The sequence below is a fragment of the Haliotis cracherodii genome, unplaced genomic scaffold, assembly GCF_022045235.1.
Source record: "Haliotis cracherodii isolate W230 unplaced genomic scaffold, xgHalCrac1.p SCAF_2, whole genome shotgun sequence".
NCBI lineage: Eukaryota > Metazoa > Mollusca > Gastropoda > Lepetellida > Haliotidae > Haliotis > Haliotis cracherodii.
The window spans coordinates 18081506-18109260 of NW_027266275.1; the positions used below are offsets into that span (position 1 = coordinate 18081506).

The 27755-nt window shown below is 40.2% G+C and overlaps 2 protein-coding genes across 2 annotated transcripts; one reads left to right on the forward strand and one right to left on the reverse strand.

Annotated features, from left to right (window-relative positions):
* Positions 1-1721: 1721 nt before the first annotated feature.
* LOC139468779 (sodium-coupled monocarboxylate transporter 1-like) lies at positions 1722-23610 on the reverse strand. The gene is made up of 15 exons (XM_071250915.1): positions 23242-23610; positions 17468-17533; positions 17015-17066; positions 15830-15897; positions 14944-15098; positions 12239-12379; positions 11792-11921; positions 11187-11275; positions 9478-9593; positions 8567-8634; positions 6529-6615; positions 5916-6160; positions 5222-5322; positions 2596-2714; positions 1722-1853 (listed from the first exon to the last, which is right to left on the reverse strand). Exons 1-15 carry the CDS (start codon positions 23608-23610, stop codon positions 1722-1724), a joined length of 1938 nt encoding a protein of 645 aa, XP_071107016.1.
* Positions 19879-20424, forward strand: LOC139468780 (neuromedin-U receptor 2-like). The gene has a single exon (XM_071250916.1). It carries the CDS (start codon positions 19879-19881, stop codon positions 20422-20424), a length of 546 nt encoding a protein of 181 aa, XP_071107017.1.
* Positions 23611-27755: the final 4145 nt, after the last annotated feature.

Here is a 27755-nt window from a genome sequence, read left to right on the forward strand (position 1 = left end):
TTAGCTACAATCAGGCATAAACCCAGTCCCTTAAGTGTGGCACATCAACTAGCCATAAAACCAGTCCCTGAGATGCATCAAGTCACTTATTCATAAACCCAGTCCCTGAAATTTCCGCGCGTTAACTAGTCATAAAACCAGTCCCTGAGATGTTGCACGCCACTTATTCATAAACCCAGTCCCTGAAGTGTGACGTGTCAGCTAGTTATGAACTCAATCTCATAATATCCAGATCTTAGTTCTCGCTACCGCTAAACAAAGATCTGTGGACATCCCACGGGTCACGTCACGCCGACCTTTCATCCGACCAATCAGAACATCGCTCAGCATATCAAGAAAAAGTGATAGTCGGAATGTGTTTTCTAATCATTCAACCTGGAGTGTTCCGAACGACATTTATGGCCTGGACGACTGATTCCATCAAAATCAACCTTTATCTCTCGCTTCAATGGGACAAACGTTTGAACGGAAGAGACTTTGCATAGCCCATGGGAAGTATTGTCATACAATGTTGGCCATCTATTACATCTTGGACATTCTAGAATGCTTATTTGTTCAGTTTTCAAATTGTGATTCGAGAATTTGTCAAAATATTGTTCAAAGCGTAGTCTGGAATTAAAGTCCTGAGTTTGAACGTAGTGCCGTATAGCTCGAGAAAACTGCTTTCTGATTGGTTAATGTCAACTTCCTGTTAGTAATTTCAATGGTCAGTCAAAGTTCGAGAATGGTCGATGGGTCATGACCTGATACGGGATGCCATTAAATCTTTGTGTTGTGGTAGCGAGCACAAACATCTGATTTTAATGAGATTGATCATGAAGTGTGGCGAGTCAACTAGTCATACACCGAGTCCCTGAAGTGTAGCACGTCAGCTAGTCATTGTTATGTGGCAGTGTAATTTATTTCTAAACAATATTGTCTTCACGATTTGGCTGATATATTGCCGATGTGACTTTAAATAGTAACTCACTCACTCACTCTAAACAATATAGCAACTGTAACATAAAGTTTCTGCTGAGATTCAGTAGAAGTTCAGAGCATTGTGTTTTGACCATGATTAGTTGTCACGAATATATTGCTATCTAATGTAAGCAGTGGTGTGGAAGTTACTATATTACGATGTCATTGGGGTGTAACCTAGAATCTGCCGGGACAACTGTATTAGTCCATCACTGAAATGAAAACCTGTACATGTATTTAGACTATGTTAGGAGGCAAGTACCTGCCTCTCTGATCTCACATTTCATCTCACATTACATCAAACCAGCGGTTGTGTGAAGATCAATGTTTTCACCCGGGATCTTTCCAGCTTATCACTGTTGCTGCTCGGTGAATATTATTATCCTTAACCTTATTACTATAACCACTGCTATTGTATGTTATACTGCCATTAAATTTTGTAAGGCATTCTATTATGTACAGCCATTGTAATTACTTTGCAGTAATTTGTATTACTTTATTAACCTAGTTCATCATATAATACAAATGTTGATTGTAAACCATGTCTTTTTGTTCGTTGGTTTTACATTGAATTCTTCTTGATTTCTGGTAACTTATTGTTTCAAATTGGAAGTCGACACGTAACAACATAAACCCAGTCCCTGAGATGTAGTACATAAACTAGTCATAAACCCTGTCCATGCACTGCAGCACAAAAAAACACAAAAAGTAGACGTAAACCTGAAGTGTGGCAGTTAAACTCGTCACCAATGCGTCAACCTCTACGACATGACGTCGTCTATAGACCCAGGAGGCCTCACGTTTATCTCAATGTCTCTCTCTATAAACGCGGCTAACTCAGTGGCCGTCTTCTCATCAATGGGTTCTCTTCCGTGTCCTGGCCTGTCAGCTTCCTAAAAAACATGTTTTACAATGTACTGTTCAATCTAATTCAATACATACAAACAGCAAATATAAGTTTAGAAGTACTTTCGTTTAATAGTAAAATCTAAGCGGATGTGAACAGTATTTCAGTTATAAAACTCTCCGCCATATCATTTAGTCTGATCAAGTGATCAGTGATCAAGAGTTGGGTTTAAAGCCGCTTTGAACTGTTGACACGACCAGTTATAGGGCGGCGTGTCAGCTAAATGTGGTAGGAAAGCCTGAAGTGATGCAGGTCTCAGACGTTTACCACTTCGGAGAAACACACGAGCGCGGGTATTGTGCTGTCAGACCTAGAAACATTATCGGGGTGAAACGGGATTCTAACCAACAATCATAGGTTTCTGGATTGCGCAAAGGAAGCAACTCTTCACAGCGAATTGCGACGCCTTTAAACGACTGGGCCCGAGTCTGATCATGATAGAACATAGTTCTTGAGCAGCCATGAGTACAAGGACAGGCGTTAAGCACAATGACACTTTGCAACAACCCGATCTGCAGTTTAGTCCGGTACATACGGGTACTGTGCTATGTGTAAGTCAAAAGGAGTAGGCTTCACACCTTGTAAATATTGAGATTAATATGCACATAAGACTTTCTCCAAAACGGCCATCTTGTAATCCAGTTCCATGCTTTACCTTGAGGATTCAGATATAAAAAATGAACATATCTTTCCGCCTCACCGTTTAAGCAAGATCTACAAGGGATTACCTGTTGGTGTTTCAGGCCGCATCGACACGCCTCTCTCCACTTGGAGGGCAGACAGCAGCAGACGACATCAAACAGGGGACAGATGAGACGAGGGTCCATCTTCTCGATGTCCTCAAAACCTGTAACATGAAGATTCTTCAGTTGATTGATCATACCCGGGTATAAGTAGGGTATACATTCACATAGTGGTATAAGCAGAGTATAATTAGCCGGGTATATGTCTTTAAACAAACCGTGTGAGTCGAGTCTAGGATGCTACCGCTAGTGCGGGACCCTTTTCGCGAACACCTGGTGCCTCCACTCACTTTTAGTGATCCATTCAAATAAGTTTCACCGCGGTATCGCTATTTTCCCCGTATGCCCAATGGAATCTGTTTCGGCTGATAATCGAGACTGATTATTCTTGCATGTCTATTTAATACGAAATAAGACGGGTATATCTCCTGAGCTGAGGCACATTATGCTCGGTTCACTGATAGAAATGAATACATACAGAATAGACAGTGTTTACAGACTGTTATCTGAATCTCAGAACATTAGGCTACATGACCGAAATGAATAAGAAACATATTAATGGCAAGGTCATTTCTGTCACGGGACAAGTGAACACGGACATAACTATATAGAACCCACATGTTCATTGGGGGTTAGCGCTGCCTACGCCAAACCAGAAGTTTGTAGGTAGCAACTATCATTTTCTCGCTGGACAGTAAAAAATGTGGTTTCACCCGAGCACATGGAGCATGATTTAGGCAAGATTTTAGCCCTTTTATTTATATTTTGAACTAATTTTAACTTGTATCATGCACAGATGGGTTTCAGTACCATAATTGTTATAGCATTGATATACGACACCCAATAACAATTTCAATATTTTTTTCACTTTCTGTTTGATGTAGTAGGGCTCATTAGCGACGAGTCGAAGACTAAGTGTTTTTCAGCGTGTAAACTGTGTTATTATTTTCACACTAGCGCACGTTTGTGTCAATTCTAGCTTCATGAGTTTATTTTAGGATTTGTATCAATCTATTCCCTATACGTAATGTATATATTCCAAAATATTTAACAAAACAAAACGTGTACAAGTCGATGGTAATTGGTTGAACACTGGCTAGGTTGTTGATATTTATAACTTGGTCGTGCGCTTCAGATTGCCGATTAGCCACATTGACATCCATAGCGGCCATGTTGAGGATATTTATGCTTCCAGGAGTGATGGAAGACATTATACATTGCTATTACTCATTACAGCGAATGTTTTTCACATGCAGTGATAAGCCATATTAAGACTTGCAGGTCTTCAAACATTATTCACTGATTAAATTAGGTTTCTTAAAGACTTTGGTCTTTTTGACGTAAACTGGTGGTAAATAACACACATATCTCATCAATTGCCTCGATGTCAATGGTTCTGATAGGAACACAATAACGTCACATTGGTACAAAGGACGCATGACACACTTAGTGTAAGGGACATGTAAAATAATGCCACATTGTGGTATAAGGCCGCTATGTTAACGGAGGAAAAACTCTGGATTTGAAGGATTCTGGCACCTCCAAATGATCAATAAACGTTAACTTTTTTAACCTCGGACGAAAATATCGACTTTGGAGCCGATGTACGGGACCGAATCGTTCAAGAGGACACTCCCAAGATGATTCATTAAATCAACCAAAACGCAACTACAGTGTAATCTAAATGAACATATACATTTGGGTGCGTTGTTTTCAAGGTTGTTCGCTGGGAAAGTGATAGATGTAGAGCACTTCCCCGATCGATGAAAATAGAAATACAATAATAAAATAATTATACATTAATGTAGAGTCTAGGATATATCGGAAATCATTGGTAAGGATTTGCTGCGAATCTTGTTACATTGGTGTGGCTTGAACAACGCACGAGGAACAAGGGCAACATTGTGTGGGTGATGAAGAAACTTGAACATTTCCAAGCGTATGTGTGGAAGGGAGTTACGGAATGGCACGAAGAGCTTCCATTGGTCAGTTATATGGTGCTTAAAGCTGTAATCAAATTTCGTTTGTTACAGCATGCAAGGATGAGATTGTATGATCTCTGTATGGATCTCTGTAACAATCACATCAAAGATGTAAAAAATACTGAACATATGATTCTGTGTTGTTTAGAAATACGAAAACGATATTGACCCTGAAGCCAGTCGGTGCATGATATAAGTTAGATTTAGTTCACAATATACATTAAAAGGGATAAAACTCGCCTAAATCATGCACCATGTGCTTGGGTGAAATTATGTTTTTTTGCTGCCCCGCGAGAAAATGTTGCCACCTAACAACATCCGATTTGGCATGGACAGCGATTACCCCCTATGAATTATTCAACTTCGTAAATCCGAGTACTGTCTCCACCCTCTTATTGGTTGGCGATTGGAAGATGGTCGTTCTGTTTCTTAAGCCAAACTTTTATGTGCCCTTCACTCACATGTGAAGCGAACACCTGGTGTCATCACAAGAGCGTCATGGGTGTCAGTTTCAATAAAAATGTAGGTCTCATTTCTTGTTTGTTTCCGGTAAGAATACTACGGTATACGTATTTGAACTGCTCACGGAACTGGAGATTTGCAATCAGACAAAGTCAGCATGGACTCACCTGTGAAGAAGCTGACAGGTAGCCCTACCCCCAGAACTATCAGCACAGCAGTGAAACTGTACCACAGGTAGGACAGGCCGTACAGGCTGTTAAGGGGGTTCCTGTAAACAGGGGGTTCAATAAACAATCAGCAGATGTGTACGGTCCGTGTACAGGAACCAGCTACACACATGGTAACACAACATTCGAGAGAAAATATTAGCACTATTAAACAACATAACTTGATTCGCTCATATATGTAGCTGAACACATAATTAAATAACTAGTATTAAGAATTGACAAATCGTTATCATTTTGAAAAAAAAAGGCCAGATCTGTGAAAAAAAATTGAACAACGTGACCTAACCATGAAGGACATTACCAATGATACCAGTGGTGGGGACATGTGTCTTTGTGACAATGATATCGAGTTACATTCAACCCCTACAAAGTAGTAACGCTATGGGAAATCAAACTAGGGTTTCTGACTGGCGATTACACACCACAAGCACAGGCTTATTTGCATATCAAGTGCCTGGACGTTTCTCTTGTTTGAACATTGTATTCTGAAATCAGAACATTCTTGCCTAACATTCACTCCCTTAACAATCTTAGAAGGCGCATCTTCAAGCTGTTTGTCAAAACATCAAAAAGATCATTAAGGCAAACTGAGGTGCATCACTACATTTCCTGAACAGTATGCTGGTACTCTTACCAGTCCTCTGCTGGTTCCGTTCCGTTAAAGACACTTGGTGGCGTTGTGACGTTGAGGGAGGCCAACGTTGACAGCGTGGCGTTGACGTCATATCCGGGGGAGGTGTACATACTTGTCGACGTTATGTTCCAATTGCATCCCGAAATACTGATTGGACTCCTATTCTTTGGTAGCTGAGCAACGTGGGAGCCAATACCGATCCAGAACATCATAAAGAGGCTGACGAACAGGCCGGAATATGCTCCCTGGGAGGAGTACAGAAACTATAGCAATTTCACACAGGAAAATTTTACAATAATTATATATTAGTGATTGATGTATTACGTGGAAGTAAACAATACCCAAACTATAAAACAGCGGACTGCAATGTATCACTGCGAATTAAATGGTTGATACCGTGAGCACACATCCGCCGGGTTAGGATGGCATACTTGAACAGCCTGTTAAAAAGTTGAGAGTTGAGATGGTTGCCTATGACCTATCCGATGCAATGGTCAACACTAGCCACCCGGTTCTCATTTTAAGTCATATATCACAAGAAACATGCATGTCTATTTTCAAAAGGATATCCACCCGAAATTCCTACGGGTGTGTATATATCTCGTGTACCTACCCATTTATTTGCCCATGGAAACAGCATGCCCAACGTGAAGAGTCCAAGCATGGGCGCCCCCAGCATTCCAAACAGAGACAACGCCGCCTGTTGAAATAACATTAGTGTGTTTGTAGTTTAACGCAGCACTCAGCAATAGTCCAGCTATACGGCGGTCTGTAAATAATTGTGTCTGGACCAGGCAATGCAGTGATTGGCATCATGAACATCGGTTTTACACAATTGGGATATAATGACATGCATCAACCAAGCCTGACCCGATTCTGTTAGTTGCCTCTTACGACAAGCATGGGTTGCTGAAGATCTATTCTACACCGGATCTTCACGGGTCTCGGTAACATTAAAGTAAAACTGACTATGAGTGAGAGGGTGTAAACTTAATCTGGAAGAAGAACACTCAGTGTCGCATATCGTTTACCACTTATGTGAAACACACGAGTAGGGTATGATGCGGACAGACTAGTGATCCTAATCAGGATCAAGCTCCTTCCCAGCGTGTAACACCGTTTTTTTTAACTCGCGTGGTATCACAGTACAGAGAGCTCCGCGAACGGACTATGGGATCTGGAATCAGGGTGAGCTAAAGCCTAATCTGTTTATTCAGTACATGAGTGGGCCAGCGGCCCATAGTACAATTCGGTTCACCAGACATGTATAAAAATACAACTGTGTACACCTAAATACACAACAGCAAGGCATTCATAGATAAAGAATATTACTTGTGCAAAAATGAATTCCTTAACTTAAAAGCGTGGTAAATATAACAAGCCAGACTTCTAATTGTTGACTGATGCAGAGACGACATAAGTATGTAAAATTGTTCTATTGATGGATTTACATAATATTTTTGAGGAATATATGTCACTCGGAGAGCATAATATTTTTCACAAACCAATACAAAATGGTATTCAGACTCAACATAGCCTGTTTTACAAACCATACATAACCTTCGCTGTCTTGGGATACCAAAATATCTCCCGGTTTCTATGTGGAGCGAGTGGGAGCTAGCTCTAAAACGTGCCAGTGCAACGCGAAACTTATTGATTGTAATAGCCGATAAATAAAATTCCCTGCTAAACCTAAATTTATAACAAAGATATGATGAATACTTGGGGCTATTGGTCAAAGCAAAATGCCGATCTTGTTCATAAGAGCATTTTAATCTTTGTATGAACTCATCAATAAATGAAATAGAAATAACAAGATGCTGATTTTCCCATACGTAGCCAAAGCCATAGGCGTACAAAAGTAATTTAACTCTAGAGGCCCAATTAGTCTTACCTGCTATGGCCTGCTGCACAAGCATATTGTAACTTTTTCGTGGATAACGCGAATCGGGCATCTTTAAAATCTTACACCAATAATTCAAGCATCTTTTGAAAGCATAGATATACAAAGGGTATCTCCCACACTCTCCACGCACAACATGATTGGAAGTTGCTGACTTAACTCCTAAAATACGTTTACAAGCAAGTGTATGAACAACTTCAATCTCCTCGCAAAACGATAAAGATAAACCCCAAACTTCTGCACCGTAAAGAAGTACTGGCACAACTTTAGCATCAAAAATTTTAAAGAAAATATTCGTAGGAGTAGGTTTAATTAGCTGTAGGGACTTCAAAAGCTTAAACAAAACCTTTTTAGCTTGATTAACAACATTAGATATATGTGCACTCCAAGATAGATTTCGAAAAAATAATACACCAAGGTATTTATATGTAGTTACACATTCCAACAATTTTCCATCGTAAACCCATTTTTCATATTTTGAAAGAACACTCCCATTTTTAAAATCAGGGTGAGCTAAAGGTCGCAACTCACAGCGAAATACGGCACCTGATAACATTAGATATGTCCACCAATTCGCCGAGTACAAGCATGGTCTCTATAACAACTGTTTAGTATGTATGGAATATGAAGAATCGGTTCAATCTTTGAAAACCTCTCGAAAAGTTATTTAATTAGAATTGGTATTGCCTGACGGTGCATCGGAAAATACTTAGGTATTGAGGACGTCGGACCACTGAAAATGGGCTACCTGTAGAATATCGCCGAGTTTGGAGGCGACCCACGTAAGTCCGAGGCAGATGATACCAAACACAACAGCTGCAACAAAGATGTATACAGTCACCAAGTCATAGAGTGTGTGTTCCGCTTTACAGCCCACTGAAGATTCTCAAACCCTGACGCTAGGGTACATTTACACACGTAAAAGGTACTTAGTGGCTTCCATGCATCATAGCTTGGTATTAAACCGGAATGAGGAAAATATAAAATAATATCAGGCAAGATAAGTATTGAAAATACAATTGACTAATCGTCTCGATCTGGATATATGGTAATGTGCACGATAGAGCAAGTGTCAGTGTGTATATAGAACACAACTGTGATACACTAAGAGGACATCTGATCAACAGCATCATCACATATCAAACTATGTCGCCATCAGTTGAGTGTGCAAGAACATATTCGTCAACAAACTCACTTTGCTTTCATTTTGATACGAACACAAATATGTGTAATTTAACGCCAAAAACTATATAAGCTTCACGTATTTACGAGCGTCACTAATTGTAACGTCACATATAATTTTATATAAGTACACAAGATTGCCCATGCACAGGTCCCTACAACCATATTTCCTACCCCAGGAGGAGCGTAATGTTGTTCACGTGTCATAATGTTGTGTCGCAGACTGGTTCCTGTATGGCCATGCGTCGTGTCATATTTCTAATGTGATGCTTGCAACAATCATTTCTGATGAATTTGTTGTAGACGAGCGCATTAACGGAATCCCCTTTTGTTCAAGCCACATACCAGTGAAGTAAAGGAAAATGTTTTCAGAAAATGAATTCTCTGATCGAATAGAACTCACATTGACATCAATTAAATCAGCGAAATCTAATCGTGTACCTTTAAAGACGCTTTGTCTGTTGCTTTGCTACCCACCTATGATCTTGGAGATATTGGTGGCTCTGCTCTCGCTGATTCCTTTTAGAAAATAGGGTTTGAGAATATCCTGGAGGGTCACAGCCGCCATAGAGTTAAGTCCAGACGATATCGTGCTGTAAACATGACATATAAACACGTCTTGACAATAACACATATAGTATATACTGTGATTAAATGAATGACCTTACGTTGAATACACTACTAAAGTAAAGTTAACACTTTCAACCGGAGAAGGCTATATCGTGATAAATACTATTCACGCGAACACTTGTGAGTGAGTGAATGCTGTTTTACGCCACGCTCCACAATGTTACAACAATATTACTGTGACTTGTTATTAATCTAGTCTCGACCAAGCAAGTGGTTGATAGCATGATAAACGATCAACGCCGTCAGAGCACGATGGCCTACAGTTGCTACATTCCTATAAGGACCCCGACCATCACTGCCGGGAATCCATATCGTGTGACTGGTGTCGTGAATTGGCTGTCATGCAGTAGTGATGTTTCTGTTTGCTTGTGTTGTTTGCTTTTTTCCTATTTTTTGTAAAAAAATAACCGTATCTCTTTGCTGCACTCTATAAACGATCGTAGTTTTGATCATGAGTTGTTGCCACACATTGCTACGGGCTGTCCCATTGTGTTTTCCTAATAGATCCCCGATTCAAATCTGTATCGCGCATAACAGTCTTCAGCAAAGTGCATGCCCAGTGATCTGAAACAAATGTAACAGGTTTCCCATTCTAAGACACTTGCTTTCAAATACAATTACTTACATTTTAGATCGTGCAACAATATATTTACTTTTGGAGTCGGAAACCTAACCATGCGCTCTTACACAGAGATACGTTTACCGTTTAGCTAATAATAACCTGTTATCAAAACGGCAATTATGTTTTTGCGGTGTGATCTGGCGTTGCACAGCTTACAGTGAATAAAAGTGACAACACCATTCCATAATCAGAATTAATCTCTGATAAAAACAGAGTCCATTTTACAGTTCCGACTATATCATAGTGAGTGAGTGAGTATGGTTTTACGCCGCTTTTAGCAATATTCCAGCAATATCACGGCGGGGGACACCAGAAATGGGCTTCACACATTGTACCCATGTCTGGAATCGAACCCGGGTCTTCGGCGTGACGAGCGAACGCTTTAACCACTAGGCTACCCGACCGCCCCGACTATATCATAAGCATGTGTTTATGAATCACTATCAAATAATGATGATGCCAAGTGTTCGCAAAAAGGTGAGCGTATCCTGCCCCGACGGTGGCAGCCACCATGCACTATCACTATCCCCTCGCTATCCATGGAATCATGTTGGGAGCGGAATGATCCGATTGGACCCTGGTGGGAAGGGTCTCGTTCCACAGTGTGACCTTAGCGTTGCGATTATTGTCGGAGTACGTCTGTTGGGGTAAGATCACATTTTGAAACGATTTTGAAACCTGGTTTCAGTTTCTCTTGTTACATTCTGGCTCGGTATCCCAAAGCGGGTGAACACTTAACCTCAGTACAAAATCACGCAGCACGTTATTTTCATTTTGATTTTTCCATTCGCACTTCCTGTCTTTCTGTTATTACATCTCTTGTTTATACATTTATATTATATTTCAAACACGTATTTCATAACCATGGAAATATATATCAGAAGTAATTCCTGGAATATTGGTGTAAAGCACGAGAAGGTGTATATCGACCGACCTGAGGGCGCCACTGAAGATGGAGGCAACAAACAGGCCCGGTATCCCTGGCACATGGCCCAGCACATCCATGACAAACAGCGGGAACAGCTACAACATTGAAGAAGACATCAAGAGGTCATTGTTAAATTTCAAATCGATTTTAAATTCTACTAATCACATGCACACACGTACACACTCAAACCCTAACAAAATGTTTTTTTTTATGTACAGCACTACACATACCTAAAATTCGGCATTAACAGGGAGTATGTTTTGTTTGGGTGGAAGCCGACACAAGATCATTCTATAACTGTCAATAGAGCCAGAGAAATAGTTCTGGTTAAGTCAATCGCGGAAGCCTACATCTATAACGTGTGGTAAGTCTTTATTTTAAGTCATAGGCACATAAAGTAAACACGGCAGACAAGCGGAGTTGATACAGTAGACGAGAAATAGTGATTCTATCAGGCAAACAATAACTACTGTTGAGACAAGCAATTGACATTTAATGTTGGAGAGCAGTTTGTTTCCTCTGTTACACCTCACACAACTGAACACCTGGTGTCTCAATGTCTTTACACTTCGTTAACGAAGGGTCGATACCGCCTTGACGCTAATATTTACCTGGTCAGAGGCGAATACAAGACCGAAGCTGATTGGATCACATGTTGCATAGAACGCATACATAACGATGCCAACCATGCTGCAGAGCATGAGGATGACGCAGAGGCCGGGGGCGTTGATCCAGAGGGCGCTAGAGAGGCAAACATGGATGCATGAGTGAGTAAATGAAGTAATGATCTTTGTTCATCCCATAATGGATGTTCAATGGTCCTTACACTTCACACCGGTGGCCGTTAACGTGAGCATGAACATGAACATTGATACCTAATCTAACTACAGGTGAAATTGGGTTACCTACGTGAGGGAGTGTGTTTTGTCTGGACGTTTACATTTTGATTCGTTTCGAACAATCTGTAAAGGTCCCTCCCAAGAATCTACATTAACTAAACATGTTTGACAAATATTGACATATATTGTATACAATCACCGTCATTAAAACACACTTACATCTGGGCATCCTTCAAAGAGGAACACGTGAGCGCTCTCTGGACCTGAGCTTGGTTGGTTCCATACACGGAAGCCCACAGGAACCCTGCACCAATTGTAAGAGACCAGAAGCTATGGCGGACAGTCGGGTTAGGGCTGAAACTGTAAATATTTAGAGGTTACAGTGAGTATGGTTTTACGCCGCATTTTGCAATATTCAAGCAATATCACGGCTAGGGATCACCAGAAATGGGCTTCACACATTGTACCCATGTGGGGAATCGAAACCGGGTCTTCGGCGTGACGAGCGAACGCTTTAACCACTAGGCTGGCAACTGACGTTAGAATGCTGCCTCTGCTAATATTAGAGCAGTGTCGCGACTACGAACACCAGAAAGGGCTTCACACATGAAATTGTGATTGGGCGTAACGAGGTATGCTACCCCTCTGCAGTGAGTGGGTACCCGGTAGGATGAGATGGGACTAAATGGAAACACATCCAGTAAAAACCCACATCTTGGGTAGCACACTCCACAGTAAGATGACGATGCAAGATCATACACACTAATCCGTTGACATGGTCATAAAATGACATGTATCTGATTCTGTGGAATTGTGTGGATTCTATGGAATCGAAAGAGTCAGAGATCGAGGTGTCATTACAGTAGTGATAGTGATTTTCTCTGGGGAGAAAAATATACCCCTTCCATACCGTGTGTGACTTGACAACTCGGAACACTGCCAACGTGATTCAATCGGGCAATATGTTATCACATACTATTCGCCTGATTCGGCCATCTTCGGTCCAGGCACCTTTTCTATTTTGCAGGAAGCCTTTATAATTACAGATAAAGAGACTACAAAGAATGAATGAAATTCCCTTGTTTCGGTTGTGTTGGAAGTATTCAGATCTGCGACACGTCAAAGATTAACCTGATTAATTCAGGTCTGCGAGACGTCAAAGATTAATCGGATATATTAGTTCATCGAGACGTCGAAGATTGACCCGATATAGCACTACCACCTGCAGACTTGTTTGTTTACAACTGAGCACGGACGCTTAATTTGGTCAGAAAAAATATAACTTGCTGGATGAAAGTATTGCATCTTTGTTTTACGGATAACAAATGTATTTCCTGTTTCGCCTAGTGGGTAAAAAAAGTACATTTGTCGAGAGAAATGCAATTATTTTATTTTTTTTTATCCCAAACCAAAATTGAGCCCGTTTATTACAGGTGAAGTGAAATAGCGTTTAACGTGGACTTCAAGATTATTGCCCTTAGACAGCAGCGAACCCGAGAAGATCCGGGTTAGAACAGAATCAATCTCATTAAAATCAGATTTTAGTTCTCGCTATCGCTAAACAAAGATCCGAGGAGATCCCATTAGAGATAATGTCAGAACGACATTCATCCAGCCAATCAAAGCGTCGCTTACCAGATCATGAAAGTGACAATCGGAATGTGTTTTCTAATCATGCAACCTCGAAAACGTTAACACGGGGTATTCCAGGGACAGTTGCGACATGTGCGACTGATTCCGTCAAAATTATCGTCTATATAATAGATAAACATTTGAACGGAGGAGGCGTTGCACAGTATGTGGGAAGCACTGCTATACAATCTCAAACATATATTAGACATTCCGGAATGTCCGTTTGTTCAGTTTTCAAAATTTCAATCGAGAACTGTGTCAACATATTTTTCAAGTGTAGTCTGAAATGGAAGTCGCACGGTTGAAACGAGTGCCGTAAAGCTCGAGAAAGCTGCTTTCTTATTGGCTTATATCGACTTCTTATTCGTCATTTCAGTGGTCGGTCAAAGTTCGCGAAAGATTGTTCTGGCGTGACCCGTAATGGGATGTCCCAAGACCTTTGTTTAGTGTCAGCAAGAACTTAGATTTGATTTTAAAGAGATTGGAACATAATATGCTTGTCGTAAGAGGCGACTAACGGGATCGGGTGGTCAGGCTCGCTGACTTGGTTGATACAACCCTCAACCAACAGACTCCCGTCCTCCACTGACAAAGGGGCGCAACCTAGGGCAAACGGGTTGCCCAATTCGGTCGCCTTTTACGACCAGCAATGGGGTGCTTGGGACACATTTTACCCCGGGTCCCTACGGGGTAGGACTTGACAATGTCAAGCAAAGTTTACATTATTCCGACTATTTTGTAAACATAATGCCGAGTTTAAGGGAAATTTTAGGGAAGTCCCGGTTCTTTCCGAACGCCGATTGTTTGAAAAGTACTGTCATTTGTGCCAAACTGGGTACAGGGAAATCGGTAGTCACAGTCGATGGATTCGTGGATCGATGCTCATGATGTCAATCACTGGAATGTCTGGTCCAGACTTGATTATTTACAGACCACCATCACATAGCTGGAATGTTGCTAAGTGCGGCGTTAAACAAACAGACAGACAGCGGCGTGCATGTAAGGGTGTGTAGCTGCTTGTACCAGGTCGGACTAGCCCATAGAGATACAATACGCAATCTTAACATGGATACCCAACTCAGACACAGTATACTAACTTCGAGCTTACCAGTCCTTGTTTTATCCCCATAATGCTGAGCGCTAGGCATGGAAACACGTTTTTAACGCCCTTGGGTATGAAGAGGCCAAGGATCGAACCACCGACCTTCCGCTCTCCGGGCAGACGCTATATCCACTAGACCAGTGATATACTATAGCTGTATTTTTGCTTACAACTGCCGCTATTCACTCACTCTGTAAAGTAGACTCTGTGGTTTTTCTCGGCAATATCCCAGGCCTTGCTGAAGCCGCCGATCTCTATACAGCCCTGAATTAGGGCTGCTGCTATCCCCGCCAGCATCATGAAGATCTGGAACGTGTCCGTCCACAACACCGCCTTCATCCCACCCTGAAATAATAATACATAAATACATAAAAAATAAACCAAATAATAAATAAAAGAAAACAAAGGATACAAAATAAATATAAACAAATTCAAATTATATTATTCAAGGCTTCAAAAAACAAACAACCTAGCTAGATGCAGCTGGTTTCCCTAAAGTCCCCATTTGTTTATACACTATTCACTTGAGTGTCGCTGAAGAATTTCAAGTTACTGCTATGATTCTGCCTTGGGAGATAAACGTTCAAAACAACCTTTGATTGCAGTTTGAAAACAAATTTATATGTTTTATTTCTTTCACAACGGAACATACACGTATACAGAAAGGCTTTTGTAATCCTAAATGTCACCAAGTCTGATCAACTACTGGACTACTAGTATTTAATATTTATATATACATCCAAGTTGCCACAACAGAAAGGGCAGGACTAGGGAAATACAATATTTACATTTAGCACTGTATAGGGTAAGGCAGCAACCAATTATTATTATTATAATTCGTAGTATTATATTATGCCTTTATGTACCGTACGTATCCACATGCTTGTATCTGCACAAAGACGATTTATTTGTTCCCCAGCCAACTTATCTTGTGCTCGAAGGAATGGCGGTGAAATGTATATTTTATAGTTACAATTACATGTCGTCTATAGTAAAGAGTACTATGTACTCATATAACAATTATTGCTACATACTAGGCTAATCAAGTAATACGTATGTGCATAGGTATGTCTTACAATAGCTGTGTAAAACGTACAGACAATCCCCACAGCGGCCACGGCTCCCCACAGAGACAGGCCAGTTACTGAAACAATAATTGGACAGCATTACACAATGTATAGGACATTGTGGCAGAGAACAATGCCACACAATACACATAGCAATACATGTCACACAATATACATAGAACAATGTCACACAATATACAGAACAATGTCACACAATATATAGAATGGCACACAATACATAGAACAATGGCACACAATATATAGAAAAATGGCACACAACACATAGAAGAATGTCACACAATACATAGAACAATGTCACACAACACATAGAAAAATGTTGCACAATACATAGAACAATGTCACACAATACATAGAACAATGTCACACAATACATAGAACAATGTCATACAATATATAGAAAAAATGTTACACAATACATAGAACAATGGCACACAATATATAGGACACTGGCACACAATACATAGAACAATGTCACACAATATATAGGACACTGGCACACAATACATAGAACAATGTCATACAATATATAGAAAAATGTTACACAATACATGGAACAATGGCACACAATACATAGAACAATGTCACACAATACATAGAACAATGTCACACAATACATAGAATAATGACACACAATACATAGAACAATGTCACTCAATAAATAGAATAATGATACACAGTACATAGATCAATGTTACATCCTACAGTTGAATAAACTCACTCACTCATCAATACTCAACGATATGTATTGTCGTGAATGGCCGCCATCATATGAAATAGTTGGTATTATAAGTTAATTGCTTTCCCAACATTTTACAGCGTCCGCCCGGAGAACGGAAGGTCCGGGAATCGATCCCCGGCCGCGTCATACCAAAAGACGTTAAAAGATGGTACTTGTTGTTACCCTGTCTGGCGCTCGGCATTAAGGGGCTAAAACAAGGACAGGTCGGCTCGGAAACAGTTCACTGTGTCTGAGTGGGGTATTCATGTTAAACTGCGGCATGATATCTCAGTGGGCTAGCACTATAATTCGGCATCAGTGCGGACTAGTACAAGCAGCCACATAAACACATACACGTACATGCACGTCGCTATATAAGTGCAATAATCTTGGACGCGACGTTAAACCTAATTTCGCCTCACCTCACCCAAAATGTTACACAGTAGTAGTAGTACCTGCGTTCAGGGCAAGGGATGGGCCGTACAGCACTATCGCCATGTAGATAATCTGCAATTAAAAGCATCAGTGCACACCTTATCCTTTATCGGGTTACTATTAAAACGACACACCTTCATGAAGAAAATTCAGGTAAATGAACCAGTTACTTAGATATCTCCGGTGTGATGCAAGAAATAAATAAGCAAGTACGTCAGAGCCGTCAGTAAGGTATATCGTAGGTTTGTAAATTTGGGCCGACCAAAATACATAATTTGTTCTCTACCTTTTCTGTTTCTCAGACCCTAGAGAATAAATAAAAAAGGAGTCCAAATCAAGAATGATTTGGCAAGTCTAGAATGACCCAACATGGTTCTGGGCTCCATTTGGATTATATTTAATTTTATTTTGTAGATACATATTTTTACATACGATAACTTTATTTCTTGGACAAATGTCAGTCTATTCTTTACCGTCTGTGTACAGAAGATGAGGGTGCCGGCAGTGCGGACTCCCTTGCTGAACCGCTTCTCCAGATACTGAAGAAAGAAAACACAGGATTGTTACAAGAACGACCACATTAATAGAAAGTCCTAAGAGCAAAACAAACATTAAGACCGAAGATGGCACAAAAAGTAGTTTAGATCAACCCACAAATGAATCAAAACAACAAACTCTGCTAAGGTTACGAAAATAATAACTATAATGGATTGTCATTTGCTGTAACAATCTGAAGCATGCTTAGATCGTGGTGAAGGATCTAAGTATCCCAACTGTCGCGCTTTCGTCATCGTAATCTGTGCCATGATGGATCTGATAATGATAAGACAATTTCGTAATAGGTCCTCTAACAGTATGAGGACGAAGTGTACACAGATGACAAGAAGTAAAACGTCGGTATTATCTAGTTCTAGGCCATCATCTTGATTTTATCGTGTGGCTAGCCTTGAATAATCACGTGCTCGGGTATTTGTTTAGAGGGGTGGTATACTAGTATATATACGGGTGAAGAACGTAGTCCCAGGAAATCTGGACCAGACACAGTACCATCTGGAACACGTTTTCCTCTCATACATAAGGTAAGCCTTGTTGTGTACACATACAAAAATACACCTTATGGTTATTGATTGATGCGATTTAAACTGTATCGGGTGGTAACAATATTGGAAAGTGTAATAAGCACCTGAGAAGAAGTTAAGCACCGCTCTTTATTTTACAAAATCCCAATCTTTCATGCATTTTAAAAAAATGTCTATATGACATTAACTCAATGCTTGCTGATAAATACGGAGTTGTCGTATGACGCAAAGAAGCAGGGGAGTGCGGATTTCTGTTACAATATCAGTATGACTAATATAAGTATGTAAACAAACACAAATGTCTTTCGTCAGAGGATTAATTAAGGTTACGATGTAAAACAATTTGGACATTTTTAATTAATTAATTAATTAATTAATTAAGCGACAATAGCATTTTCATAATCATAAGACATCTCTTCTATAAGCAGAGTCCACTGTACGATTCCGACTAATTCAACAGCACGAGTTAATAAATCACTATCAAATAAGAGGTGCTTAACGTTTTAGGTATATATTTGCATGGTTGACCACCCTGGCAGATTATGAGTATCTGTACTAAAGATTGGTTTATGGACTATTTGGAAGGGGTATTAAAGTGTAATGACATTGGCTATACCAACCTCTTTAAACTTTAACGTTAAAGCCAGATCACGTATATTTTACTAATCTCAACAGACGGAAGTGGAAAGGCGAACAGGTATTACAAATAGAAATGAGTGTATATATAATAAGAATAATACTGAATTTCATCCCATCGGCAGTGTTGACATGCTCGGATTAATTGTGAGATTGGCATTTGGAGATTGAATTGATCAGTAAGTCTAGCGTATTTGTTTTAAAGAAATAGGTGCATCATTATTCGATCCACTTGTCAGGAGATTTTGAATCATTCTTATAAATAAATGTATTTGTTCATTTCGAAATAAAAGTTGTTTTAAAGCTATATACTATTCAACATGACACTCATTCAAAACAGAATGACTTAACTTTATCATCTCCTTACATAATGCATAATGCATACGATAGTGCTTCATCAACACATGCTCATGATATAGTCGGAATCATGCAATCGTCACTATTTTCAGAAGTGATTTCTTATGAATATGGAAAGGGCTTTATCGATTTTATTGTAAATGTACCGACGGTTTAGTGTTATTTTTCTAATTTGGCAGGCCTTACTCTCGTTTTAGGTGAAAATTGTACACATCAACACCTTTCTTACCAATATAAGCATGGACGTTGTGAACATTACCGACCTCCCAACTACTACGCCAAAGTCAATGTATCCACCCGGCTACTTTGTCATCCCAGCTGAAGACATGGTCACCTTCCGGATTGCAATGTACACGACCATCATGCCTGTAACAGCGCTCATTGGTCTTGTTGGAAACGTCATAAGTTTTGTCGTCTTATTACGTCACAAGATGCGGGACACAACCAAGATGGTTCTCCTCTCCATAACTGTCTGTGACATTCTACACCTTATTGCGATGATACTCTTCTGTCTGATCGGAGTCACCATCGCTTTAGACTATAAACCCGGACTTTATATCTCCCGAAAAGCATTTCCATATTTTGGATCTTTCCTAATGTCAATTTTTGGTCGTACATCAAATTTAATGATCCTTGTAATTTCGCTTGAAAGAGTTTGTGCAGTGATATATCCTTTGAAAATCAAGTCACTTTGGACACGGAAGATAATGGGACTTTCAATATTCATCTGCAGTCTTCTGGTTGTAGCCATATTGGTTCCCTATGCCCTGGAGTTCGTGCCTACTGATTTCCCTATACCCAATTCAACACAAATGGCCACAGTTCTCAAACTATCGGAGTTCGGAAAGAACCGGGACGTTTTTGCTACGCTGTACATCGTCAGAATGTCCCTCCTTCGCTTGATCCCCATCGCTGTCGTCATCATCAGCAACATCGCCATCATTGTGGGACTGTACCGCTCCAAGTCAAAGCGCTCCCAGATGACGGGTCAGAATCGTGACAAGACGCCTGCAGAACAGCGCATCACTCAGACATTGTTTGGTCTGGCTCTTCTGTTTTTCTTCTGCATGACACCTGGTGCCCTCAATATCCTAAGCCAGCTATTTGACTACGAATACAATTTCCCCAAAACTCGGAACAACGTCTACAACCTGGTCGGGATACTGGGAGTTTGGCTTGATATTGTCAACTCCTCCGCTAACTTCATCATCTACATTATATCCAGCAGACAAATGCGCATGGAGTTCAAACGTGTCATCACGTGTCGGAAGGGGACATTTTCAGACCAGAAGTCCACCACAGACACGTCCGCAAGTGAAATGAGATTATCCACGATGTCGGTCTCAGCAGTATCATAGGGAATGTGGCGGATTTCGGCGAGTACATAAATTTATTCAGCATAGCAATGCACAAATTGACTGTTAGAGAGAAACCTGAAACCCGCCTTAGCTTGTTGAGTTTAAAGCTCTAATTACATGATGCTTGTTGCGGATACTTTCGGTCCAGAAGTACACAGTAAGTGATACAGTCAAATCTATATCGGTCTCGATTGTGTGTTAAATGGACATAAACCAATATGCAAATATCTTGCACAGGGTGAGAATAATTAATTCATAATGCTGCAATAATGCTGTAATAGTATCATTTATTCAAAACGCTGTTTTATTTTGAAAGTAGAATTGACTTTCTTGTCATTTCTTGTGATTTACTTTTAATAAAGCTTTACGTTTACTTACTAATTGTTACTATTTTCATCATATTACAATGCAATGCACCCCCAGTTAGAGTCAGCTGTATTCGGGAACATTGGGCCTCGTTCGGAATACAGTCATTAAATGTGTGACCCTAATTTAAATATTACAGACTATTTGCAAAAGGCGCCGATAGGTCAACATGCTTCATGGGTGGAACTCTGACGGTTTTTACACAGGGAAGGAGACTACGCCGTTTCATGCTTGTGTACTTGGATTTACCAGACAACCTAGACTCACACTTAATCAATAAAAACATTTCTGTAAAATAATTATGATTTAATTCTTTTAAAGAACCTTTGTTGGTTTGATTTAGACTTGCCTAGGCATTTAGAAAAAAATGCCGAAAAATACTTATTCCACAGGCATTCCGCACGAAACAACCCAACTATGAGTCCAAATGACATTTCGATTTTGAATTAATTGTCACACCTTGCCTAATTTTAGGAAGGCGTTTTCATTTAAAAATGGGCAACAGGGATAAAATGTAACGTTGCATCTGGAAAAAAACCTACGGGAGAGGTTAGGGCTCTAATGGTTATCAGAAGCGAGGATTTCTGACAGGAATGTGTCAAATTGTATAACCTGTTTAGGTTCAGTGCGTCTGTGCGTGCGTGTGTTTGTTGTGCATTCACTATGCCAAATGAATAAACTGCAAGGGAAAAGAAAGTATACATGCATCTTTGATGGTGGCTAAAAATGAAGAAAACAAGAAATGGTTATTTGAAGGTGATGTATTGGATAGGGCACCATAGTTGTGTTTTGGACCAGTCCTTGTTTTATACCATTAATGCTGAGCGCCAAGAAGGGTAACAACAAGTACAATATATTAACGTAGTTTCAAACCACAGGCCTTCCTCTCTCCAGGCAGACACTCTATCTACTTGACCGCGGAGGCGGAATATATTCTTCAGTGTCTGACGGCAGGATGTCATTGGAATGTTCATTGCGAAATAAATATTTTGAAGCACTCTTTTCGCAAACCCACAACTTCAAGTATTGATCTTACTTCATCACCTCGTGTTGCGAGTCTTAAATTATTTAAAGCAAGTGTGACAAATGTTTTAAACGGGAAACTCGATGTATTAGGTTGTTATTTGAAAGTTACTAACAGTCCTGGTAGAAAGTGCTTTTGAAACCTTTAAATTGAAAACTGAATTCGATTGTCAATGACGACATCCAGGTGCCACGTGAACAGTTATGTATCAGGTCATTATCATAATCCAATACCTCAGTAAAACGACTGTAATCACAATTAGTCATCATTACCTGAAGTCGATATTACAAAATCAATTGTGCTGACACAGTACATAGAAGTCTTGGGGTCAATATTGTATTTCACCTTGGGTATTGCATATAAGGATTGACAATACCAGGTCTCCGTTGGCAGTGCGACCGAATTTAAGAAGAATTGATTCATTTAGTTTGAAGAGGTGCACATGGGCGTGTGCGTGTGCGTGTGCGTGTGCGTGTGCGTGTGTGTACGCGCTCAAGTTTGTTTGCCTGTTGTTTAGCACCGCACTCAGGTATATTCCAACTATATGCCGTTGGTCTGTAAATCATTGAGTTTGGACCAGACAATCCCGATATTGGCATCAACAGTATCGATTCATGCAATTGGTATATGATGACATGCCATCAACCAAGTCGCCGTGTGCGTGTGTGTGTGCGTGTGTGCGTGTGTGCGTGAGTGTGTGTGTGTGTGTGTGTGTGTGTGTGTGTGTGTGTGTGTGTGTGTGTGTGTGTGTGTGTGTGTGTGTGTGTGTGTGTGTGTGTGTGTGTGTGTGTGTGTGTGTGTGACTGTCAACTATTTATGCAAATATCGTTATTGTGATCGTTTATATATTGATATCATTTGTGTGGGTTTCATGATAACGATTAGGTGATTGGATGAATGTTGTTGAACGCCGGAATCAGCAAGAGTCCCTCTATAGTACGGCTGCAGTGGTTAACTGTTTGACCTACGATCGAATTCACAGGTTTAAACACCCGATCATCATTGATCTGCTCTCAACTGTAAGCATGGGAAGTAATGTACCAATAGTCGAGTGATCTTGATAGTTTTACGCATAAGTACCAGCATGGTGACATTTCGATGTACCAGCTGGTTACTGACAAAGAATAGGAGTGAAGCGGTGTGCAGACATGCTGCTATGCCTCTGTGTCACGTGATTAGCAACAGTAAGCATCGTGGGAGATCTGGCGGACCGGAATAGGGAATATTCTTGAGAATTCTACAAGTATACGCCAGACGACAACCTAGATGAACATGACAATGACACAAATTATAGGTCTTTTCGGGATTAACCATTGTGCCAAAATTACAGCTGTAACTTTTGCCTTTGCGTCTCGCAAGTCTTGCCAAGTTTATGTTAATGTTCAAATAATCTTGGCGTTCACATGCGCACTTTGAATTACACTTACCTCATAGGCGCTTGTCACTCCAAGGTTGTAGAACACGGGAACATATATGTGCGCGGACATCCCGATAGCCAGGAAGTAACCGAACCCAATCCATATATACACCGTCGTGTAGTTGTACATCTCCGCCGGCGTTCCCAGCAACGTGATAGCCGACATGAAGCTGGCCAGCAACGACATCCCGACGGGAACAACGTGCATGTTGCCACCAGCTAGTAAGAAGTCCTTCACGCTTTTCTTACGCCGATCTTTAATGGCGTAAAATATGCCTATTCCGGCGGAAAAGAGCAGCGTTCCACAGAAAATGACAAAATCCAGCCAATGAAACGAGTTCTTCTGTCCCGTCTGAAAACTGTACTGTCTCTCCGCCATCTTTGCTCACAGAACCTGAAGATGTGTCTGAAAACCAAAGCGTTTTTGTCTCGACCAGTTTTATAAGTGGTGTTACATTACAAGGGACATGCAAATGTTGTGTGGTTTAGCCAAAGGGTCATTCATCAAGTAGTCAACATATTTACACAGCCGTATGTGAAACCGTGTTGACGCAGCACATGACAAAACATTGACTAGATAACAACTAGTGAGATAACATGAATAAAATACATGAAACAATTGTACACAAATGCAGGCCATTGTACAGAAAAGAAACTATGTCAAATATGTGGCAAGAAGTTTCTTTGAATACTCATAGCAAAAGTTGTATTGATACTATACTATACTATACTATACTGTACTGTACTGTACTGTACTGTACTGTACTATAATATACTGATAAAGACTGGGAGATTGGTCAGTCTTCTAGCTGTCAAGACATGAGAGTGTAGCTTGATGCCTTACTGTGGTATATTATTGAGGGTATAAAAGAAAGTCAAAGCAAATTTTCATTCCCTTCCAAGCGAGTGAAGGAGTATAATTTTACAAAGCTTCTAACCAAATTCCAGCAATATCACGACGGGAAACACGAGTAAATGGGCTACACACTTTTTACCCATGTAGGGAATCGAACCCGGTACTTAGGCGTGACGCGCGAAGGTGTACTAATAGACTATCCCACCCCCTTTTAGACTGCTACGCGTCTCTCATGGGGGATTAAAAGAACGTAACATTTCATCTTAGCTCGCGTAAGAACACAACAATTTCCCGGCAGGATAACATTCTCAGCTTTTGATTTAGTTGAAAATCAAAGTTTTTTAAAATATTTTTTTCAGAAAGACTAAGGGTCCCTCTTTGTCCCAGCTAAACACCAGCGTCCTCTCTATCCGTGAAGATCTGGGGTAGTATTGATCTTCAGCAATCTTTGCTTGTCGTAAGAGGCGACTAACGGGATCGGGTGATATGGCTATCTGTCGATATAATTTTGTGATATTTTGTAATGCATGATGCCGTATTATGATAGGCACCGATCCTTATTTTAACCATGACGACGGTTTCAGGAATGGAACTCTGCAAATTCAAAGAAAAGGTGTTTGACCTGTTTCGTAAATACACCTGCAACTGAAGAATGTGTCGATACGTACTGTATCATGCAGGAAATAAGGCGTATAATTAAGTGGTTGATCGATGTATCATTACATTGTTAGCAAGGACGCCTAACTACTTATTTCCAATAACGTTAGTAATTGAGTATCTCCTCTATAAATTGATCATTTGTTGAACTTGTCAATGATGTACTAAATAGCGGCCACTTGGGCAACAGACTTCGGCCACATTTGGTATTACTCCACTTCATAAGAAAGGGGATCGATGAGACCTCGCACAACGCAGCTGTGGGTGAGCTATTTTGCAAGGTCGTAAATGACAGATTAGTAGATCATATGACAAGACGTAATCTCCAAGACAACTGTCAGTCAGGATTTAGGAAAGGATTCAGAACATCTGATAATGAGTTTATATTGAAACTTTTAGAAAGGCTTTTGATTCAGTAGATCGATCACTATTATTGTCAAAACTTTGGTTCCATAAAATTTCGGGAAACGTCCTCCAGTATATATCGTCCCTTTTTAGTGAATTATCGTATAAAGTATGAAACTACAGAAGGTAACTCATAAATATTTAATTCAAATATAGGGGTCCGACAAGGAAGCATTTTATCTCCCACACTTTTCAATATATCTATCATTGACCTCCTTTCATACTGTAGTTAAGACAACTGTGTATTACGAGAGAATATCGATATCTTTTACTTGTTGTTTGCAGATGACTTAGTCCTTTTGGCAAATTCACCTCAGAAGTTAAAAGAACTACTCGATAATGTCAGTTCATTCTGCAAAAACAACAAGATATGATAAGACAAATATAGTGATATTTGGCAATCCTGGTAAGCTGGAGGTTAGAAATAATTGGAAAAATGCTCGACAAAGGATGCTTGTCACACATAAATACAATTACTTATGAATTACATAAGTTCAAATACAGTGCAAAATCACTTCTAAAAAGGATAAGGAGCATACCATAGACTTTAATCTGATATTTTTAATCATGAAGTTCCAGGTAACCCTGGCATGTACATTATTCAAAACATTAATAGAACCAGTTATTTTATACAACAGTGAAATAATCAATGCAACTCAGTCTAAATTCAATACCCTATTCCATGACTCATTTCAGGATACATCTACTTCTATGGTACGGGGAATAAACTTAGGACATAGAGATTAGTAATAAAGCCACAAAACCCTGGAAATAAACCTAGAGCCCTATATCAGCTGTCAACTCGTCAACTCGTGTTCATTTTGCTAAACTACCTCCAGGTGACCACATAACTAAACATAGACTTAGGAAGAAGCTCCAGACCTCTAGTACCTTTAAATCAACGGCTTTGTTCTCCATTACTGAAGATGGTGAACATTATATATTACACTGTACCAAACATAGTGATCAAAGATTTCTTCTGTAAAAAGTACTAGAGAAAGATTGTCATAATTTTAGGCAAATTGACGAAAATGATTTATTCCTAATACATTTGAGCAAATAATGACTTCAACACCATATATATAATATAGGTCACCATGGTTACAATAATGTGCCAAATTACGTATCTAACGAGAGATAAATATGAATGTATGTACATATCTTATATTTAATTTCTTTATCTTCTTCTGTAAATACTCTCTATGGGTTACATGTATGTTCATATCAATGTGTATGTCTACAAAATTGCTTCTGTTCCGTAATGAAATATTTCTTGCAAGAAATACATCTTATCTTATCCTATTCAGCGAACGTTAACCACAAGATACGTTCAGGATAATGTTTCACAACATAACCATTGCTGGTCAGACGCGTTAGTTGTCAAGTTTGTAAATAAGTATCCCCCGTTTGTTAGTTTGGGAGTTCGACGGGGTAAGGCCATTCCGATATCTGACAGAAACACCAGCTGTGTAGACTCCGTAGATTTGACTTCACCATGTGTGCGGCTGGGCATAGTTCTGGGTTAACGACTCTGTATGTGTTGGAAAGGGGGTCATTGACCTAGGAGCGTCATGCTTCCTTAGTGGATTGCCTGTAGCGTTGTTAAGATATAGGCCCGGCTGTTTGCTCTATCATACACTGTGAGTGCTGGAAGGGCACGGGTGACGCAGTCGTCTTATGGGCCAAATACACCTATCCGTACTTTTTCACCCGTATCCGTATCCGCGAAAACCGCTTTCGTATACAATTTCACCACTTGGGCATCCACTCTTATACGTATCAGTATCCGTACATTTTGGATACGGGTCCCGCATCCGTTTTGTCCCATTCTATGTCGATTTTTGTGGATATGGATGGACCTGCAGATGAAACAACCCCTGTTGTGACGTCACATTATATTGTGAAGCCCATGGGCTTTTCTTTTCGCACGTCTTCAACATGCTACGTGTGGGTTCGTGTGGAAATAACTAGAGCCAAGTGTGAACGTAAATATGGATGCGTGTCACGGATACTGACACGTGGGCGACAAAAACGGGCTATGCAGAGTTGCGGCTATTAGGTGGGCCAGAAACCTATAATCGTGGGTTCGAATCCTCATTCGCCATGATTATGTCTCTAGGTTGGTCAACACCTCCGGATATGAAGGTATGGGTGTAATCTTCTTCCTGGCCACCACGTTTATAGACGTGTGCAAATAACCTACACAAAGTCATGGTTCATGTTCTAAGGAAGCCATCTTCTGCATCTAGTTGTACGCACAGTTTCGCAGTCCTAACTTATCATGTGACGTGATTACGTCACAATGGAATTGTCTTTCTGCACACGACACCAGTATTATGACTACCAGTTAGCAAATAAGCACCCTTTGGTGATGTCAGTAGTAGTTGGAAAGGGCGTTCCAGGTAACATGCAATGTGTCTATTGAATACCAACACATGTTTGCTTTTGCTAAAAGTCTACAAAAGGTGCATTTCATGTTTACCAATTCTCCAACATCTCCCAGGCTGCCTACGCATTCTATTAGAGGACATAACAGATTCACACTAGATCTATAAAAACCTACATATGATATGAGTGAGTGAGTGAGTGAGTGAGTGAGTGAGTAT

Coding starts and splice junctions, on each gene's coding strand:
- LOC139468780 (XM_071250916.1), top strand. CDS start 19,879: ATGGCCACAGTTCTCAAACTATCGGAGTTCGGAAAGAACCGGGACGTT.
- LOC139468779 (XM_071250915.1), bottom strand. CDS start 23,610: ATGGCGGAGAGACAGTACAGTTTTCAGACGGGACAGAAGAACTCGTTT. Junction 17,067..17,467: donor TCATCTTCTGTACACAGACG/GTAAAGAATAGA, acceptor TTTTAATTGCAG/ATTATCTACATGGCGATAGT. Junction 15,099..15,829: donor GTACGTTTTACACAGCTATT/GTAAGACATACC, acceptor TTATTATTTCAG/GGTGGGATGAAGGCGGTGTT.